We start from the raw sequence: 21,464 nt of genomic DNA, 5'->3' as shown, positions 1-21,464 counted from the left end.
TATATATATATATATAGGTAGGGAAATTTATATGCATGCCACACAATTCTTATGCATTTACATGTCGACCACCTAAACTTTCATATTTATAATTATATAACACTCAAAATCTTTTGACATCAGATAAAAAATGCCATCATCAGTAATCATCCAAAAGAGAGATGCACCTTTTCATGTAAAGGTATATCACACCAAAGTGAATATAATAACTGAAAAAAGTGTAAATATCAAACTTCCCATATATGTAAATTTTCCATATACAGATAAACAAGTAAAGTGCCAAAATAGTCCCGACTATTTAAATTGAAATTGAAATAATTCCTAGGGAAGACTATTTTGACACTTTTATAAACTGGGATTAAAATGACATTATGTAATAGTTAGGGACTATTTTGCACTCATCAATATAGAATTGAGTACTAGTAGAGAGAGAGAGAGTAGCTGGGAAGTTTAAATGGTTCTTATAATGTTCAAGTAGATATCTTTGACATCAAAATTGCACAAAGGAAAAACAATGCTTACAGTTTATGACTGCTTTTTTATGTTTGGAATGATGAAAAAAGCTAAGCAGGATAACAATTAACAGAAGCAGCAGCATCACGTCCAAAGCAGATAATGGCGTCCCAAAATCTTTTTTGTTCTAGTGACCATATTTCTGAAACTCCCATTCACTATTGTCTGCAAATTAGTATAAAAAATAAATTTTTTAAAAAAAATGAGAAGAAAAATTATAAACCCATGCTATCAAGAGAAAAATTGAAGGGGTATTTTACATACAAACCACACAATTCTTATGTATTTACATATCTAACATTCATATTTACATGCATAACAATTAAATCTTTAACATCACATCAAAAATACAACAATCATTATCTTTCTATAAGTAAAACACAAGTTTTCATACATACGTTTATGGTAACAAAGTATTGTGAGTGTAAATATCAAACTCTGGGTGTTTAGATATGAAAATACATGAGAATTTGTGAGGTATGTATGTAAATTTCCCAAAAACTTTAAAAGATACATTTACATACATACCACATGGTTCTTACATACATATATAACACCTAAACATTCATATTTAATGCATGCCGCTGAAAACATTTAACACTACATCAGAAATAAGTCACGCTCTTCGAGGATGTCCTCAGAATGTGCGACTCTTTAAATTCAGATCATGAGTTTGAAGAAATGCAAAAAAATTTTCTGGTCTCAACGACCACTACCAATGAATTAGGATAGATAAGGTGGAACACAGCCTTTTGATTGACCACCACCATCATTATCCTTTCAAAAGTGAAACACAAATTTCATGCATAAGTTTATGATACCAAAATGTTATAGCGTAAATATGGGTGTTAGATATGTAAATACATAAGAATTGTGAGATATGTATGTAAATCTCCCAAAGTTTAAAAGTAATACGAAGAACAACGCTTACCAAGTGGGCAAACTTGACGGGTTTTAAGCCACCTGCTGATGCAGTGAAAATGAAAAGCGTGATTGCAAACACCTGTTTTCAAAAACATCAGTCCAACTATGCATTGATCGAAAGGCAAAACGTTCAAATATAGCTGGGGGCATTTACATGCACACCACCTAATTCCTATTTATTTACAAAAGTAACACCTAAACTTTATTTTTTTACATTTATACGACAAAAATTAGTCATATCACATTAAAAAACACCACCATTTTAACTTTTAAAAAATGAAACACGCATTTTCATGCATAGATAAATTGGTATACCGGTGTGTATGTAAAAGTTGAAGTTTAGGTGTTAGATATGTAATTAGATAGAAATTGAGTGATATGTATGTAAATTTTCTGATAAACTTCCCAGAAACAACATAAGATTCTCAAGAGTTGAATCTGTTCAACAGGGGTTTGATTGGGTGAATCAATCTCTCATTCGTAACTCTCTTTATTTTATAACTACAGATCAAAACTTTTGCGACAAAAATATAGCAGCATTTACATACATACCATCCAATTCTTAAGAATTTATATATCTAACACCTAAACTTTACTGTTAAATTTATATGACTCAAATCTTTCATATCACATAAAAAATAATACATCTTAATATTTAAAAAGTGAAATACACCTTTTCATGCAAAGGTAAGATGGCATGTTTGTTAAAATTAAAATTTAGTTAGATATGTAAACACATAAGAATTGAGTTGTATTTATGTAAATCTTCCAAAAATAAAAAAGAATGTAGAAGTAGAAATTGCAGACCCATCGGATCTTAAAGAGTCCGCCAGAGGAATTGCTATAGCACCATTAAAGTTCACCTAACTCGTAACAAGCGCAACTTAGAACCAAAGTTTAAGATGATAAAGCATGATTTGATTACAATGAACTGACTCAAAAAAATGTTTCCCGGCACCCCCCCCGCCCCCCCCAAAAAAAATAAAATACTAAAGCTCAAAACAAGAATTCAGTTTGTTAGGATTCGATTGGATAACACAAAGTCCATAGCTACTTCCGATGAGAGGCTCCGCCAACTCCCATCAGTTCCTATGTATTTCCGTATCAAACACGTAAACTTTTTTTTTTACATCTATACTATCAAAATCTGTTATAACATAAAAAATGGCACCATTTTAACTTTCAAAAGCGAAATGCACCTTTTCATGCATAGGTAAGGTGGCATGTATGTAAAAATTGAAGTTCAAGTGTTAGATATGTAAATACAGATGAATTGAGTGATGCGTATATAAATCTAGGAAATTAATATTTATTGACTTATGAAACGCACATCACTGTCATTGTCGGGTCCCAAGCCCCAGATGTGAAAAGTAGAGGATTGTGTTAAATAATCGACAGCCAACGTAAAATTTGTCAAAAAAATCATGACATGAATTTTTTAATCATTTTATGTAAATGCTATGGCATCCCCTCGAAACGACATGTCGTATGGCTTGATTACAGTGAAAAGTGAGCAAGAGCGCTGCATTGGCGCCTGGGTGTAGTGTCAAATAAGTAAGGGTTCTCACGTTATGGACGGATGCAGGTAAAGAAGTTAGTTCATGAAATTAATATGAAGATTGGAATATAAGTACTCTTACAGATAAATTAATGAAATTAGTTGATATTATGATTCATAGAAAGATAAATATCTCATATATTCAAGAAACTAAATGTATTAGAGAAAAGACTAAGGAGATTGATAATCTATGTTTTAAACTTTGGTATTCAGGTAAGAGTTACATTAGAAATGATGTGTGTATAAATAAGAGTTTAACGGATAATGTTGTAAAAATTAATAAAGTTGGAAATAGAATTATAACCCTTAGAATTATTGTTGATACTAAGATTTTTATTATTATAAATGTTTACACTCCTTAAGTAAGTTTAGATGTAGGTTCTAAGAAAAAATTCTGGAATGACTTGGAAGACATGGCCTCGTCGTTTAGAGCAGCTTATTTCGTGCGGTGACATTTTGAAAATGCATCAAGTCTGTTTGGGTAAACTGCGTTTTGACAGTTTATGCATTTTCAAAAAGCTGAAAATAGTAATATTTTCTCACCGCATCTATCTATGTGTGGTGGCAGATTTCTGACAATGGTCTGACAGTTCCAAAAAAATAAAAATTTGTAATAGCCACTACACCTAGCTTATCAGCAGATTATTCAATAAGCTGCAGCTGCCCCAAACAGACCCTTAATTAAAAAGAAACATCTTGAAAAAAGAATTTTTATTGGAGGAGATTTAAATGAACATGTCGGAAGAGTAATAGAAAACTTTAGAAATATTCATGATGACTTCAGTTTTGAAGTGATTAATGAAGAAGGTGGTAGCATATTAGATTTTGATTTAGAGTATGAGCATACTAATACTTTATTCAAGAAAAGAGATCAGCATATTATTACTTATAAGAATAAATCTAATAAAATACAAATTGATTATTTTCTTAAGAGAAGAATAGATCGTCGAGAATTTAAAGATTATAAGGTCAGTCCAAGTGAGAATTTAATTATTCAACATCGATTATTAATTCTAGATTTTAAGATGAAGAGTTGTAAAATAAAGAATAATAGGAATCATTGTCGTAAAATTAAAAAGGGGCACCCAAAATTCTTAAATAAAATTATTTTTATGAGTAAACTTCAAGATTCCAAGATTTGGAATGTTCATGATGAAACAAATTCTATGTCGCATAAAGTAACAAACAATATTAAACGAGTGACAAAAATTGTATATAAAGAATCAAAAGAAAAAAATTCTATAAATAAAAAGCGTTGGTGGTTGAATAATAATGTGTCAGAAAAGATAAAATATAAATTATATTATAAAAATTGATTTAAATGTAAAAGCTTAGAGAACTGTGAAAAGTATAAAATGACTCGAATGAGAGTTAGAGAGAACAATCTGTGATACTAAAAATTTTGTTTTTAGTGATATTTATAATATATTAGACACTAAAAAGGATAAATATATATATATATATAAACTAATCAAATAAAGAGAAAAGTAAACATTTAACTCAAATAAAGTGTATTAAAGATGAAAATCAAAAAAATTTTCTTAGAAAAAAGTATTCAACATAAGTGAGTGAGTTGTTTTAATAAATTTTTTAATGAAGTTTCTGAAAATATGATCGACCTTAGTGATCTTATATCGTTAATAATAATAAAATGTTTCATCTTTATCGTCACATTAGTAAAAAAGTTGAGAAAGTTTTAAAGAAAATCATTGGTGGAAAGTCTGTAGGACCTAATGATATCCAATTGAAGTGGGGAAATATATAGGAGATTTAAGAGTTTCTTGGCTTACTAAACACTTTAATATTATTTTGAAAATTAAAAAAATGCTTGAGGAGTGGAGGAAGAGTATTTTGGTCCCCATTTTTAAGAATAAAGAAGATGCACACGAGTGTGTAAATTATACAGGAATTAAGTTTATGTGTCATTCTTTAAAATTATGGGAGAGGGCAATTGAATATAGTTTAAGACGTATTACAAAGATTTCTCATAATCAATTTGAATTTATGTCGGGCAGGACTACTATAGAAGCGATACATTTATTGAGAGGTTTGATGGAAAAGTTCAGAGAGAATAAAGAGGATCTACATATGATTTTTATTGATTTAGAAAAAGCTTACGATAAGGTTCCAACAAATATCCTTTAGAGAGTTCTTGAGAAGAAAGGTGTTGATATGACTTTTATTCAAGTCATTAAATATATGTATACTAGAGTTGTTACTTGTGTTCGAACAGAAAGAGAGTTGACCAAATATTTTCCTATTTCAGTTGGATTACATCACGGATCGGCTTTAAGCCCGATCTTTTGTTTTAGTTATAGATGCTCTTACTAGACATTTACAGGAGGATGTACCTTAGTGTATGTTTTTACTGATGATATCCTTCTCGTGGAACTGATGATATCCTTCTCGTGGAATCCTTCTCGTGGATAAGATTAGAGAGAAAGCTCAAAAAAAAATCCTGAATTATGGAGGTTTACATTGGAGTCTACAGGCTTTAGTTTGAGTAGAGATATAACTGAATACATGGAATATGTTGTTAATAGTGTAGCTCTAGTGACAGAGTTATAATTATGGGCGATCAAATTATTAAAAGGAGTGAACAATTTAGTATCTCGAGTCTATTGTTCAAAGTGATGGTGTTATAGATAGGGATGTTATTAGTAGAATTCAAGATGATTGGTTGAAGTGGAGGAATGCTTTGGGCCTATTGTGATAAAGTACCGCTTATACTATAAGGAAAATTTCACAAGAAGACGGTGAGACCTGCAATGCTCTATGGCGCTGAATGTTGGACTTTAAAAGGGAAGCATAAAACTAAGTTAAATGTTGTCGAGATGAGAATGATTAGGTGGATGAGTGGTTTTACACTTAAGAGAAAAAATGCGAAATGAATATATCCGTGATAGGGTTGGTGTAGCTCCAGTGACCAACAAAATTAGAAAGAGTAGGCTTAGATGGCTTGGTCACATTAACGTCAACTTATGTTAAAAAAGGTAGAGGTAAACCTAGAAAAACTAGGGTAAATTGTATAAAAAATGATCTTAATTTATTAGAATTAAATGAAAATATGACACTCAATAGGACGCAATAGAGGAAAATGATTCATATGATCGAACCCACTTGGTGGGAGAAAGGTTTGTTGTTGTTGTATGAAACGCACATAAGCCACATTGTATTTAAGCAAAAGTATCATCGAGGAGAGAAAATGGTCATTTCAACTAAAGTGGAAATTTACCGAACTAAAAGTTTATGCTAATCAACGAATGGAACATGCTGTGACAGTATTACCCAATCACTAAACATGATTCAACTAATGCTAAGCAACTTTAATATTTACATGCATAGCCTCAAATCTTTATAATCGCATAAAAAATACCACTTTGACGTACCTTTTAAAAATGAAATACACATCTTTATGAATAAATTTATGACATCAAAGTATTAAAAATGTTAATATGAAAGTTTGGGTGTTAGATATGTAAATACATAAGAATTGTGTGGTATGTAATGCAAATGTCCATGATATTTATTGTTATGCGACCATAAGCAAATCAATTACAATTTAAACTTGATTAAATTTGGGACACTTACAGAATTACATATAATTATCAGCCCATAAATACCGATGAGCCAAAGTAACAAAGCAAGAAATTATTAACAGAAAAGTGAGTTTAAAGGTTACCATTTGAAGATGCTCAAAACACGAGAAACATAATTGGCAGACAAACAAAATAAGTTGATTTAAATGAACATGTAAGTAGGATGAGAGGGTCTATTATAAATATAGAATAAAGAGATAGAATATGATGAGAGATGTTATATTCAACTTCTTAGTTAACATGGTGAGTTAACAGTAGTGAAGTCATGATTTAATATTTTAAAATTGAATGTACAAAGTCACAAATACATATTTTTTAACAAAATAAAGAATATAATATCCATAAGAAAATAGCATAATTATTCAAAAATTAATGCCTTACCTCACAGAGCTTGAATAATAGGTATGGCTGAATAACTTGTGAATATAAACCAAAAATTAGACGAGATAAATATATATATCAAACTTGGTAAAAGCCAAACAAAGAGTTATCAGCATTCAAGGGAGGTTCATTGGAACTTAATTACTTGTACTGCAAAAAAAAGACGCCACACAAATTCAAGAATTATAGAAATGGTGGTATGTACAAATTTGAGAGTTGAAATGGGAACAGAGAGTTATTAAAGAAAGATGACCATGATAGTTAAAATAAGTTGTAAAGAGCTTTTAAGGCCAAATACACTTTTAACGAATGGCAAAGAAATATTTTTTAGGACAAAGTAATAATAAAGAAGCTTGAAGAAAAATATGTTGCTCTGCGTCTTAAAAAAAAAAAAAAAAACTTTATTCAAGAAATTGTAAATAAAAACTTTATCAAGTATAAAAAATATCCAATAAAAAAATTAACAGATTTATGTTTGAAGAAAGCATATAGAGCAAAGGCTTAGGTTTGAACAAATTACCCACTGAGATTCAAATAGTCGTGAAAAATAATAGACTAGTATAGTTAACAATTAGTTGTCTTTCAGCATCACAAAAAACCAATAGGTGCTCAAGGAGTGGAAACAAAGCATTTTTTATCTAATTTTTACTGGAAAAAAAACGAATGCTCAAAATTATGTTATAGGTGAAGTAGATGGTATTAAAGTTGAGAAAACCTAGCCAATATTGAAATAACTAATTACTTTGATCAGCCAACAAGAACAATTATGATGGCAATGTTCATGTAAGGTAATTCATTTTAAAGCATAGCGAACCCACCCCCACCTTCTAGCAATTAATGAATTAGTAAGAAGGATGCTTACTAACTGGTATAGTACAACAAAGGGAGGAAGAGGCGACTATAAGTTGAGGTAGTGTCTTATAGAACATAACAAACATGTAATAGTAAAAAATGTCACGTTAAATAAAACTGACAAAACAAAGAATATTGTAATCATTAAACTAATAAAATTACCATGATGTTTCCAACAGAAGATACCATATTTCTTGCAAACCATGGTCAAATAGTTTTTATTAGTTTAATAGCGAAATTACATTTGATTTATTAGGAATATTTAATGTGGCATAATTTTCCCCATATATTTGATATTCTTTATGAGAGAGAATGAAATTAATATCAAAATTGAAACCATAATAATTTTCTCACATTTTAAATATTAAACAAATAACAATAGAAAATGTCACATTAAGTAACAGAGATAAAAGGGATAACACAGTTATTAAGCAAATAAAACTATCGTTATGTTTCAATTTCAATAGAAATGCTATAGGTTTTGCGAGCTAAAAAACAAATGCTTGTTTAATCGGGTCAATCACTATCTTACGCTTTGATTTATCACAAGTTGTTAACATGGCATGTTATACCATCATAAATTAGATATGAAATGATTAAACTAATATCAAAATTGAAAACATAATGGCTTTCAAGCTTTTTAAATATTAGCGGCCAAACTATACATTACAATAAAGTTAAAATAATTTTAGAGCTTTACGTTTATATGAAAGAGAAAATAAGGAAAAAGATGTTGTGGTTTAAAATAGCTTATGAGTTATAGTTTACCATCTTCTCTAATGTAAAGTTAAGTTAATTATCTTATGTATGATAAAAAGTGTTTGGTTCAAGGTTGGATGTTATATTTTATATGAAGGTGATCAAAATAACGTTAATAGCAAGATTTGAGATAATCTAACAAATTAAAAAAATTAAATGTTGTCTATGTTACCTCATATCAATGCCTAACAGAGGAAATAAAGGTCCCGAATGCTATTTTTTTGCAGGCATTAAAAGTGCAAAGTAAAAAAAAGAACGGGCTGGTTTGAAATCAAGTACAAAACATTTATGTATAGAAACTGGAATACCTCAGAATGCATATTTTTTTGACGAATTTGGAATCCATATTTTTTGTTAAATTTTCAAGTAACGGGGAAATACAGCATCAACACCACCAACACAATAATCATCCACAAATCTCAAGACCACCAAAATTATTTCTCCTATGTATCTTCTCCCGTTGACACCCCTTTTAAATTGTACAACTATATAAATAATATTCTTCTCAAAATCCTCCATAAAATTATATGTTCAAAACTAAAATTGTGATTCAGATTTTGAAAACAATTAATCACCTTACTCCATTTTTATTCAAAATCAAGTCTTAACATTTGAATAAAAATTTGTTCACTTCAAACCCCTAAAATTCCCCTGTACATCTAGCCACTTATTCTAAGAAGTTTATTTAATTTATATTCCTAAGTGGTCAAACCTAACCAAAATCCAAGAAAATCACTCTTGAGCAATAGTCAACTACGAATTGCTCCTCAAGAAATTCAAATATGTTGCTTTCTGTTAGAACCTCATGATTGTGGCTGAAAATCGTGTTTGTGTTCATAATTAAGGCAATCATAAACGAGCAAATGCAAAAGCAAAGGTGAAAGATCTATATGCATGAGACGCAAGAAATAAAAAGCAGTGGGAACGGTTTGAAGTGAGGCTTGTTTGGGAGATTCAATGTGGGCAAGCGACACAAAAAGAGAACCATAAATTCAAGGCGAGGCATGCAAAGAGGGAATTGTAAGATACGAGTGCAAGAATGTAGATAGTTGTGAAATCAATTGATTTAACCAAAAAAAAAACTGAAGTGAGCGATTTAGCCAAAAGAAAATTGAAGATCGTTGTGACACTAGAATAGAGGGGAAGGGAGGAAAAAATAAACATGCAAAACTAAAATCTAGAGAGCACTTTATTAATCAAATACTTTCATTCAGCAATAATATTTTGTTCAATTACAAGCATTAATCCACCTTATAGAAATAGTAATAAATTTGAGACCAAGACATTTTTATTCAATATTTAAACCTAATCTTATCTAAAATGAAATTTAATCCTAATACAATATTTAAATTCAAACATATTTTTATCCGAAGAGAGAATTGATAAAATAAATTAAATAAAAAATATGAAAAAATGGCCAATATATATCGACTTGTAAACATGAAAATTGATTTGATTTAGATTTGTTGTAGTCTAATTTGACTCCTATTGGTTAGTCTACAATCTAACCTTTTCTAGGCTAAAGTAACTAATTTCTATTGCATTAATTGTCTTGTCCATAAAAAAAATTTATGAAGTTCTTTCTGGAAAAGCAAACAAACAAAAATGGTATTTAACGAATACTTAGAAAATTCAGATTAAATTCTACAATATGTTGAATTTACTTTTAACAATTCCATCAATAAAGCTACTAAAAATTCTTCAATTGAATAGTTGAAATTTTTAAGACCCAAAAGATACCTACAACTCTTGGTGGTATGATCGCAAACACATGCATATACAGATTCAAATTATCCAATTCTATTTGCTAAGTATTTGCATAAAATACAAGTTGTTGTCAAGGCACTAACTATGAAACATAACGAAGTATATAAGCACTTAGATAGTACTCAAATGACTTTTTGGAAGCATTTCAAAGGTGCCTGAATTTTTAATGCACCTTAACAATTTCTTCAAGATACCGACCAAAAGTAACATTCCTGGCCTAATCTTTTCCAACTTTTTGCCTTTGCTTTACAAAATTTACCAAAAGTGAAATTCAAATCTTTAACTTGTGATGAAATTTTATTTTCATTCCATCTCTTAAATGCACTTTTGATTTCTTATTTTTTGTCAAAATGAAACTTTTATTTGTGAAATATATGAGCAAGTGATAGTTAACGTCGATGACCAATAAAAGAAAACTTTTTAATATTACATAATCATAGAGATTCAATGATACCGGAACTAGGAGGAATTAAGCGGAAACACGAAACTAAATATTTATTAATTTACAAATAGGGTTACAACATGCCACAAACGGGAAAGGGAAATACAATAACAATCCAACCCCCGATTAGGACCGGAAGAGAAGACCCGAGGGCGGTGATGGTGTCGGCAAGGTGACAAGGGGGAAGGGGGAAGAGTTGAGGGTTGTAGGGTAGTTTGAAAGACTGAGAAAGTGCGAAAGGATGGCGGAAAGACTGGACAACAGATAATAGGAGTCTAGACAAAAGGTTCAACAATTAAACAGCAGTTTGCGGGGCTGGACAGCAGGCTTGGAGGGTTTGAACAGCAGATTGGACGGATGGAAAGTGGGTTAGAGGTAGTTGAAAAAGGCTTGGAGTGGCTGGCGACTAAAGGGAGTAAAGAGGCATGTTAGGGAAGATATGTCATCACCTCAGAGTAGGATAAAGTCAATGCACCAGCACCTCCTTGGATACAGTCTGCAAAGGGGAAGAAAACTCCACACATAAAATCTGAAAAGCAAACACATTAAAACTAACTCTAAACTCACAAAACAAGCATAAAAATCGACTTAGATAGGTGGGCAACAAGAAAGGAAATTCGACGAGAAAGGAAGGAGGAGAAAAGGGCAGGCGATAATGCCACATTCCCCAAATGCCGCTTGATCTGGGCGGGAGACGCGAAACGGAAGCCGCATGGGCCGCATGGGCCGCTTGATGCCACTCAACACTTTGAACGTTTGGACCGGCTCCCCTGGACCACCCCTTATGCCAGCCGGTTCAACCGGTTGGCTTTGTTTCCCACATCCGTTCGGGAAACTACCACACCCGTGTCAGTCTCCTAGGGTTGAGAGAGTTTCTACCTCATTCGTCAAAGCCTCTGGTCCCTTCTCTCTTAATCCTAGCGGCACCAGGGTCCCACTGTCAGCCAGAGCATCGAAGAAGTCAGTACCACTTGCGTGCCCATGTCTCTATCAATCTATGCTCCTGAGACTGTGGAGCGAGAGTAGCCTGAATCTTCCCGTCTGGTGGTGGAGCTGGTGGTATGTTGTTGACTGCGAGATCCTGACATCCTCTATGGCACAACTGTCCTATCTCCGGAGCTAATGCCTTAGTCATCTCATCCCGTGTCATCACTAGAAATGACCCCACTAATGTCGCTCTGCAGGTAAAAGTTCCAGTGATCTTGGGTTATGTCAAAGGGATTAGAATGATGTATTTCCCCTCCTTGGTAAATGAGTATGCATTTCTAAATCCATTGTGCTGAGACATCTCGTAAAACTGTCACGATCATCCCAATAGAAAGTGGCAGGTATCCACATCACACCACACGTGGTCCTGCAACTGACCTTCAATCAAGAATTCTACCAAGTATCTCCGGTCGATGTTGATCCAATTATACTTTTTCAGCCATGTCAGTGAGTACGATTTTGAGTGCCTCTGAGTCGTGAGTCTCGATTTCTCTACTATTTGAGTTGAAACCACATTCTTGCTGCTCCCGCCATTAATGATAAGATTGCATATCTTTCCTTTCACTGTGCAATGAGTGTAGAAAATATTGTGGCGCATCTACTGTGGATCCATCATGTCCTCAATATGTAGAATCTGCCGAATCACAAGTGCTTCTCTCTCATCTAATAGAAGTTGATACACCTCACCACATTCCTGAGCTTTTTCCTCTCCGCTAATCCCTTCCACGGCGCCCTAATCTGAGCTAGAGGCTATGTGGTCGTAGCCATGGCATCGGTAACATTTCCTGGCCGCTACGGTGTTGGAAGAGCCATCTTTCTCCTACTTCTTCACGCTCTGATTCGGAGTATCACTCCCTTGCCTGAGCTTTGCTTATGTCTCCCGGTATACTTTTGTCGGTTGTTGTAACTGTGGGAGATTGTCAGTCTGATGATTGTTGCCTGAAAAATGACTATTGTCTAATCTGTTTCTGCTGCCTCTCCATCTTCAGGGTTAGTGTCTTAACATTCCAAGTGATGAATAAGACTATAGTTGTACCACATCACTGATAGTTGGCTTCAGGCACATAACGGGCTATATTGTGTTGCTCTGATTCGACCAAATCACACCTCATCTGCAACTGATCAAACTGCTCTGTGAACTCTTCTATTGATAGATTCCTCTGCTGTATGTGGTGGGGTCTCAGAAAAATATCTTGGCGGTAATGGGGTGGGGGGTATTTCATCTGTTTTGCTTTCATCTTCTCCCACTTGGTAAACTTATCGCAACCCTTTCTTTTCCTCTGCCTCTATAAGTTCTTCCACTACAGAGAAGCACTATTCTTCAACTTGATGACCACTAATTTGACCCGTCTATCCTCTGCCACATCTTTATAGTCGAAGATTCACTCAACCGCCTGTAACCAATCAATGAATTCCTCAGGACTCCTTCGAACTCTGGTAGATCTACCTTGATGTCGAAGTCTATGTGTCCTCCAAAAGACATCTTCTCTTTGTGAATCTCCCACTGAGGGAGATTCAAATATCCTATACTAAGCCTCCTCTGATACTGGATTCCAAAATATTGTGGTCTACCTTCTTCGTCGTTGAAATTATCCCTATGAAAGGGATTCAGATCCTCATTTTGTTATCCTATTCGACTCTCCCAGATCGCGGTCGAAGGTAACTTCTTCCTGTGTTAATTCTTCAAACTCTGCAAGCCGTTATTGAAGGTGACGGAGCTCTCGCCATATCTATTTGTGGATAAGCACATGTATATCATTGGTGACCTGGCTAGGAATTAAGGAATAGGAAAAAAAATTTAGTTTATGGTGGATGCTAGGACGCAATGGAAAAAAATGGTTTATGTTGCTAATCCCACTACGTGGGATCAAAGACTTTGTTGTTGGTGGTGGTGGTGGTGGTGGTGGTGGTGGTGGATGCTAGAAAATCCTAGGATCGGACTAGAATTGAACTAACTTTGATACCAAATGATACCAAAATTAGGTGAAATGTGGAGAAAACACGAAAACAAACTTTTATTAATTTAGAAATAGGGTTACAATATGACAAACGGGAAAGAGGAATACAATAACAATCCAACCCCCGATTAGGACCGAAAGAGAAGATCTGAGGGCGGTGATGATGTCAGCAAGATGACGAGGGGGAAAGGGGGAAGGGTTGGGGGTTGTAGGGTAGTTTGGAAGACTGTGGAAGTGTGGGGGTATGGCTAAAAGGCTGGACAACAAGTAACAGAAGTCTGGACAGCAGGTTCGGCGACTAGATAGCAGGTTACTGGGCTAGACAGCAGGCTTGGAGGGTTTGGACAGCAAGTTAGATAGCTGGAAAGTGGGTTGCAAGTGGTTGGGGAAGGCTTGGAGTGGTCGGCGACTAAAGTGACTGGAAAAGACGGGCTAGGAAAGATAAAAGGGGAAATTACGTCACCACCTTGGAATATGATACAGCTGGAGCACCACCATCACCTCAAATACAACCCTACAAAAGGGAAGAAGACTCACCAAAGGAAATCTAAAAAGCATATATATCAAAACTAACTCTAAACTCAAAAAACAAAAATATAAATGGACCTAGCTAGGTGGGAAACAAGAAAAGAAAGACGACAAGGAGGAGAAAAGGGCAGGCAACAATGTCGCCTTCCCCAAATTCCGCTCGATCTGTGCTGGAGACGTGAAAGGGAAGCCGCACAGCCCGCTTGATGATGCTCGACACTTTGGACATCTGGACCGGATCCCCTAGACCGTCCCCTATGCCAGCCGGTTCAATCAGCTAGCTTTGTTTCCCGTGTCTATGCGGGAAACTACCGAACCCATGTAATTCAGTATTTACAACACAACAATGATAGATAAATCTTAATTTTTTACTTGATCTGAATTACATTCCATATCTACAAAAACATTAATAGTCCACAATAAAGAGGCACATATGGTGAAATTCAATCGAATTGTAGCATCAAAGCACTAAACTCCATGCTATAACTCAAGTAATTCTTGAATTACTAGTTGAAGTATACATCAAGTTGAAGTATACATCAACATGATTTCCTCTACTTATTTCTTTATGAATAATTCTGGATAAGATGAAAGAGCTCTGTTTTATAACAATTCATGGTGGCATATTATAAGTAACTAAAATCATTGCCAAATGATGCAGGCACTACTCATAATATTAAATGAATTAAAACCATCATCAACCAAACCAATGCAAACATTATATGGATCTGAAGAAAATTTAAGAAATTGTAATTCAAATAATTTCCAGCCTTCTCCATCATTCAGCTGTCGTAACTTACCATCTTTATTTTTGTGTTTAACATGCCAAACCATCTCTGCTTCAAGATTCTTTGATTTGAATAACCTCCATAATTTAGGAATCAATGAAAAATATCGATCATTTTTTGCTGCCTTTATGTAAGTTTTCTTTCCTCCACTATTATTTATTTTGCTAGTTTTGTCCCATCTCAACGAGCCACGAGTATCACATAAATCCTAATTAGATTTCTCTTTCCAAAATAATATGCAATCATTATGAAATGCTACTATCATTAAATATCTAAAATTGAATGCTCAACCTTTTTTTCGCCTCATATGTGTCCGTAAGCAATGAAGTATTATCGGTGAAGTCTTCCACCAATAACTCTAGCAACATATTAGAGGATTTTGTAGTTCAAGAGTGTAAAGACTTTAAATGAAATAAGTGTAATGTAAAAGATAACATAGTGGTATTTTTGATGCTATATGAATGATTTTGGTGGTATAAATGTAAAAAAAATAAAGTTAAGGTGTTAGATATTTAAACACATATGAATTGGATGGTCTGTATTTAAATGACCATATCTATAATCGTGTCAAGGTACATACAAGTTAATGCAACTACAGCTGCGCCATATCAAGTTTATCATCATCCAGATTCGTTGGTGAGGTGATCCATTGTCAAGTAACACTTGGATATCATATAAAAGAGCTTGTATGCATTGCCTATAAGCTACTTGAAAAAATATCAGGTCATTAATCAACGACACTGCTATCATGCCATATATTCAAGTATAGCAGAAATTAGTAGCTTTTGCATATAAATATTTATCTCCATAATAGTGAATATAGTTAATTGTTAGATAGAATTTATTAAAAAATAAGGGTTTTAGGGAGCTATGTCTAGGTGAGAAACTTGATTCCCATGTTTCCAAGTAAATCCCTCCTTCTCCCAAGCATTTTTGCAAGCCTCCTTCCTCCTCAAATTTGTGGCTAACCCTATCAACAACAGTACATGAATATAACTTCTATCTGGATAAGAATATTATCGAAATAACAAAGAACCAAACAGACCCTCAGATGGCAAAATGTTTTCTTTTTTGCTCGATTGTAACATTTAAAGCTTTGAATCCAACATTTTAGAAGTAACATACGAGGGAAGGTTTCCATCTGCCTGGTTATTACTGTTCTATGTCATATTGCTAATAGCAATCAGCTCAATATATTTGTAAAGTTAACACGAATTGGGAAAGGCTAATGATGACGAAAGCAATAATTCAATCATAGAACAAAGAAAGTAGTTTCAGCTTAACACAATCGGATCCATACCCCAAGCCACCGTGCACTCCTCGCTCGTAGCACTTGCTTGATTCGCCTGACACTCAATGCCTGCAAATTTCCATAAAATCAAGTCCACCAAAATCCATCCAGGAACAAAACCCGGAAAGGAACAGAATCACGAAAAAAAACAGAGCAGTCGAATTACTCACATAAATCCATGATGTGGTTCCTGCAGATCGCGCAGTTATCAACAACAATATCTGCAACCCCAGACACAAATCAATCCATCGATCAATCACGTGAGGAACCAAACAAAATAAAACCAAAATCCTAGAACCGAATGCAATGTCAAGAAACCGAAGCTAGGGCTTCAAGAAGGTTTTCATGATTGCGTACCCCACGCCCAGAGAGCGACGGCGTTCCACTTCTTGATCTCGAACCGCTTCGGTTTCTTAGACGACGATGGACCCGCGCCGCTCGATCCCTCCCCGACGGGCACCATGTTGATGTCTGTGTCTAATGTCGCCATCGGAGAGAGAGATTGGATGAAGATGATGAAGAAGCGAAGGGTAACGGGAGAAACGACTCCTTGTGGCTTGAGAATGGCGGCGACAGGCTTTACTTACACACTACTGAAAAAAAAAAGAAAAAAATATTAGGTCATGAGTCATGACGAACAGTGGGGCTAACGGGGCACAGGCAACCCCATAAATTTTAATAGTGACTAATCTTACTTTATTTTAGTGAGTTCACTTAACATGTGTCGCCTCATCATTAAACTCTAGACTCAAATTTAAGTTTGGAATCCGGATGTAATATTTACTCGAAAAAAAGGGCGTTTACATGTCATCAAAATTCCAAAGTATTGAAAATATCAAAATAACACATTAATCACTCAAATTTTAAATATAATATTTTAAATATTTAATAATTCTCACTCAAAACTTCATGAATTGATAAATAAGCATGGCTTAATTAAAACAAGAGATTAAATTATTAAATTTAAAACTTAAGTCAATATTTTTAAATGGTTTATATGTAAAAATCCCAAAAAAAATCTTTTATTTAATTATATATCTCACTTTTAAAATATTATGCTCTAATAATTTATATAAATGTCACCTAAACTCTTATATTACATATCTCAAACCCAAAATATGAGATTTTCTTAATTTTAATATTTTATTTCATTTTTTTTTGCACTAAATATAAAATTTATTAATCAAGCCTGAAAGATTACAAGGGGTTCTTGCCTACCTTCTAACATAAGGTAACCCTAGAGAATCCCCATTCAAAATGAATTTCAAAAAAGGAGGAGGACGAGTATCTACAATTAAGAGTTCCGTTAGAACCATTCTTGGCCAACCAATCCGCACATCTATTTCCCTGTCTATGAACATGTGTCCAGATCACCTTAATCTGATTGACGAGCTTGGAAAATCTCTGCTTAATGATAGTGATAGACCATGGAGTAGGAGAGTGACCATTAAGTACATTCACCAACAGAAGATAATCCATTTCAGAAATGATAAAGTTCGACTACATTTTAACAACAATCATCAGAGAAAATATCATTGCCCATGTTTCAGCCTCCAAAAAATGTGCAACGATATAAGGAACCTGAAAGAACAACTTGTGCTTACCCACATGATCTCTAAATATACCCATGCACCTATTATATTGCTACACCAACTGACATTCGTGTTGAATTTAGTCCTAGCATAAGAAGCTTTCTTCCACAATATGTTTTGGTGAATACCATCAGGGCCACTGAAATATTGTGTTTGCCGCTCCCCATACCTAGTTATCTTGGTCACAAAAGCATTCGCATTATGAACAAAAAACTTGGTCGGGATTAGCATCATGTTGTTCCATCCAATAAACCACATTACAAGAAAAGACATAATGTTGAGTAGATGCAAGTCATTTATATTATTTTGAGCCCAATTCTCCCTGTAATGCTCCGAGTCAGCAAATCTACCACTTGAACTACATTTTCAAAAAAACACTCCAACAATCTTCCAAACATGTACTGAATTAGGGTAATTGAAAAAAAGATGATTGATAATTTCTTCCTCCAATATACATAAGTTTAGTTTTGAAGGGAATTTCAAACATTTCAATTTAAAAATGACATTAAGAGGCAGTAGCTTATTAAACAATCTCTACTAAAAGAAAGACATAGATGGGGAGAGGCCACCCTTCCAAATAAGTTTACCACACAACACTTCAGGATATACAAAAAGCTTATTAGAGAAGATCTTAGCAATGGAACGGCTCTGGGTGCCTTTAATGATAACATTATCTTTTAATGAAGTATTGATGGAATATTACCAGTATAACTAGCAATATGTCATAACATTCAATTTATCCTGCAACCATGTATTACCATCTCAAAGATTATTCACCAGTAGAAGATTATCCCTATAACAATTAAGAATATTTAAATAAAGGGATCATCAAAACACCAGTTGTCCCACCAAAAGTTGACATTACCCTCCCCCATATCCCATACAAACTTGTCTTCAACATTGCTCCTTGCCTTTAGCATGCCTTTCCACACAATAAAATCACCGCACTTTAGAGAAATAAAGGAAGGATGAGTGGAAGAACAATACTTTTCTTTTATATGATATCCAAGTGTTATTTGACAGTGCTTCATATAGTTAATATGAGATAGATTGCTGAGATCTTAAAAACCCATACCCCTAGCTTCCACAAGTTTATACAATTTTCTCCAACTAGCCCAATGAATATTCTTGGATTCACCAGACCGCAGGAACTTGTTGAAGAGTTTCTCTAACTGAGCTTGAATTGATTTTGTCATTTTCAGCACCTGAAGTGTGCATAGAAGTAAAGAATTGAGAATACTTTTAGTCAAAGTGTTTTATCACCAATTGACATAAAGAAATTTGTCCAACAGTTAATTTGCTCACAAATTTTATCCACTACTTCTTGAAAATGAATGAATTTTTTTATACCTTTCGACAATTTGATGCTGAGATAATGTACATGCAGTTCAACATAATTGAAGCCATGAAATCCACCATCCAAAGCTTTAAGCTCAGGGAAATCTTCCTACCCACATAGAAGAAACATTTAGCTATGTTTAACTCCATACTCAAACTAAATACGAATTTTAGTAGGATGTCCCAGATCTTCTTAATAGATTGTCTCCTAGCATTGGAAAGTATAATCATAACATCTACATAGGCAAGGTGGGAGACATTTGTATTAGCTTTGTGAGTAAACCGAGTATAAGGAAGCAATAATTATACCTTATTTATAAGTCTTGAAAGATAATCAAAGGCTAACATAAAAAAAAAAAAACGTTAGTGATAATGTATCTCCTTGTTTGATACCTCTTTGAGTTATGAAGTAGCGACAACAATTCTCATTAATCAAAACCTTGCAATGATTACTGCTCAACCATCTCCCTAGGAGAGTGCAGAAGTCTTCATTGAATCCTCTAGCTTGGAAAACAAACAAGATAAAATTCAACTAAATGATGTCATATGTCTTCGTAATATCAAGTTTGACTATCATATTTCCATCCCTTTAGTTTTTGTCCAACTCAATGATAAGTTCCTAACATAATAGTATATTCTCAATGATGTTTCTCCCTTTGATAAAAGGCTGGTTGATTTACAGCGATAAGTTGAGGAAGATGAGATTGTAGCTTCTTCACAATAATTTTACTTATCACCTTAGATATAACAGAAGTAACACTTATGGGACGGAATTTATACCGACTATCTTTGTTTTGTGTCTTTGGAATGAGAGTAATAGTAGGAATGAAAATGAGACAATTGGGGGGCAATAAATATTTATTGGGGCATTTACAAACAAACCACCTAACTCTTATGCATTTACACATAAACCACCTAAATTTTGTTTTTTTACATATGTACTGCCTAAATCTTTGATATCATATAAAAAATACTACCATTTTAACTTTAAAAAAGTGGCACCTTTTTCATGCAGAGGGATTGGGCATGTTTGTAAATCTTTCATATTTAAAATAAATTACATTGTATTCTTATGCATTTACATATAAACCACCTAAATTTTATTTTTTTTACATATGTACCCCCTAAATCTTTCATATCATATAAAAAATACTATCACTTTAACTTTTAAAAAGTGGCACCTTTTTCCATGAACGGGGATTGGGCATGTCTGTAAATCTTTCATATTTAAAATAAATTACATTGTATATATTTGTCAATATAAAAAAATTGCTTGTAAGCGCTAAGGAGGTTGAAATGTAAAATAGCTTATAAAGTTTCGACCTAAACATTGGATCGAATATCTATTTTAGCTGAGGCTGAGTCTTACATAGAACGGCTCTAACTAATTTGAGTTCGGCTAAAAAATTTTTTATTTATAAAAATTATATATATAATGTAAAATAAAATCAAATATAATAACTCATGAGTCGATTTCAAGCTGAAACGTATCCAAATAACTAATTTTGAACCAACTCTTATAATTTTGAGCCAGATCGAGCCAATTTTAATTTAAAAGTAATCCAAATAATCCAATTTGACCCGGCTCTCTTAGATTTCGAGCTCGATTCAATTTCAAGTTGAACTAGATCGAAATATAATATAACGAGTCATGAGCCAATTTTAGGAGATAATATTTCGTCCGAATATCGCACATCTGGACGGCCAACCACCGAACGCCACGACTCCATAAACGTCACCAACGGGCGATGCACCTCCCAATGGTTGACTGTCTGTTCACGCGAACGTCCAAACAGAATATTTTTCCAATTTTAGGCTGCACTCAATTCATTCAAGTTGCCGAGCTAGATCATTAACAACGCTAATTATGAGATAATTATATACACAGCATTCAAAAGCATTTACAACGCAATATTTTCGAATGCTATGTATTTAACTGCCCCAAACAGTAAAAAAAATATGTAATTATTAAATATTGAAATATATTAAAACTGTTCATATTTAAAAACTAGAAATATTAAAAGAATTAAAACATGGTTGATTTTTTTATTTACTATTATAAATTTTATTAGATAAGGGTTAGATATATAAATACATAATTTTCCCTTTCTATTAACTTTTGAATCATCTAACAATATAGACAACTATACATATGGAAAAAACAAACATGGAATTTAGATAAACTCA

The 21,464-nt window shown here is 33.6% G+C and overlaps 1 protein-coding gene across 1 annotated transcript; it reads right to left on the bottom strand.

The window, feature by feature from the left end:
• Nucleotides 1-440: 440 nt before the first annotated feature.
• On the bottom strand, nt 441-16,992 carry LOC110019661 (RING-box protein 1a). The gene is made up of 5 exons (XM_020717422.1): nt 16,705-16,992; nt 16,518-16,568; nt 16,357-16,416; nt 1,445-1,516; nt 441-678 (listed from the first exon to the last, which is right to left on the bottom strand). The coding sequence occupies exons 1-5, from the start codon at nt 16,835-16,837 to the stop codon at nt 641-643; spliced, it is 354 nt and encodes a 117-aa protein (XP_020573081.1). The 5' UTR covers nt 16,838-16,992; the 3' UTR covers nt 441-640.
• Nucleotides 16,993-21,464: the final 4,472 nt, after the last annotated feature.

The sequence above is a fragment of the Phalaenopsis equestris genome, unplaced genomic scaffold, assembly GCF_001263595.1.
Source record: "Phalaenopsis equestris unplaced genomic scaffold, ASM126359v1 Scaffold000067, whole genome shotgun sequence".
NCBI classification, from domain to species: Eukaryota; Viridiplantae; Streptophyta; class Magnoliopsida; order Asparagales; family Orchidaceae; genus Phalaenopsis; species Phalaenopsis equestris.
The sequence above is the reverse complement of the archived record's forward strand: the minus strand, read 5'-3'. Positions and strand labels throughout refer to the sequence as shown.

Excerpts from the sequence above, each read along its gene's own strand:
- LOC110019661 (XM_020717422.1), bottom strand. The coding sequence starts at position 16,837 with ATGGCGACATTAGACACAGACATCAACATGGTGCCCGTCGGGGAGGGA. Across the intron at positions 16,569-16,704 it reads CGTCGCTCTCTGGGCGTGGG|ATATTGTTGTTGATAACTGC; the intron begins GTACGCAATCAT and ends CTGGGGTTGCAG. Across the intron at positions 679-1,444 it reads CCGTCAAGTTTGCCCACTTG|ACAATAGTGAATGGGAGTTT; the intron begins GTAAGCGTTGTT and ends ACTAATTTGCAG.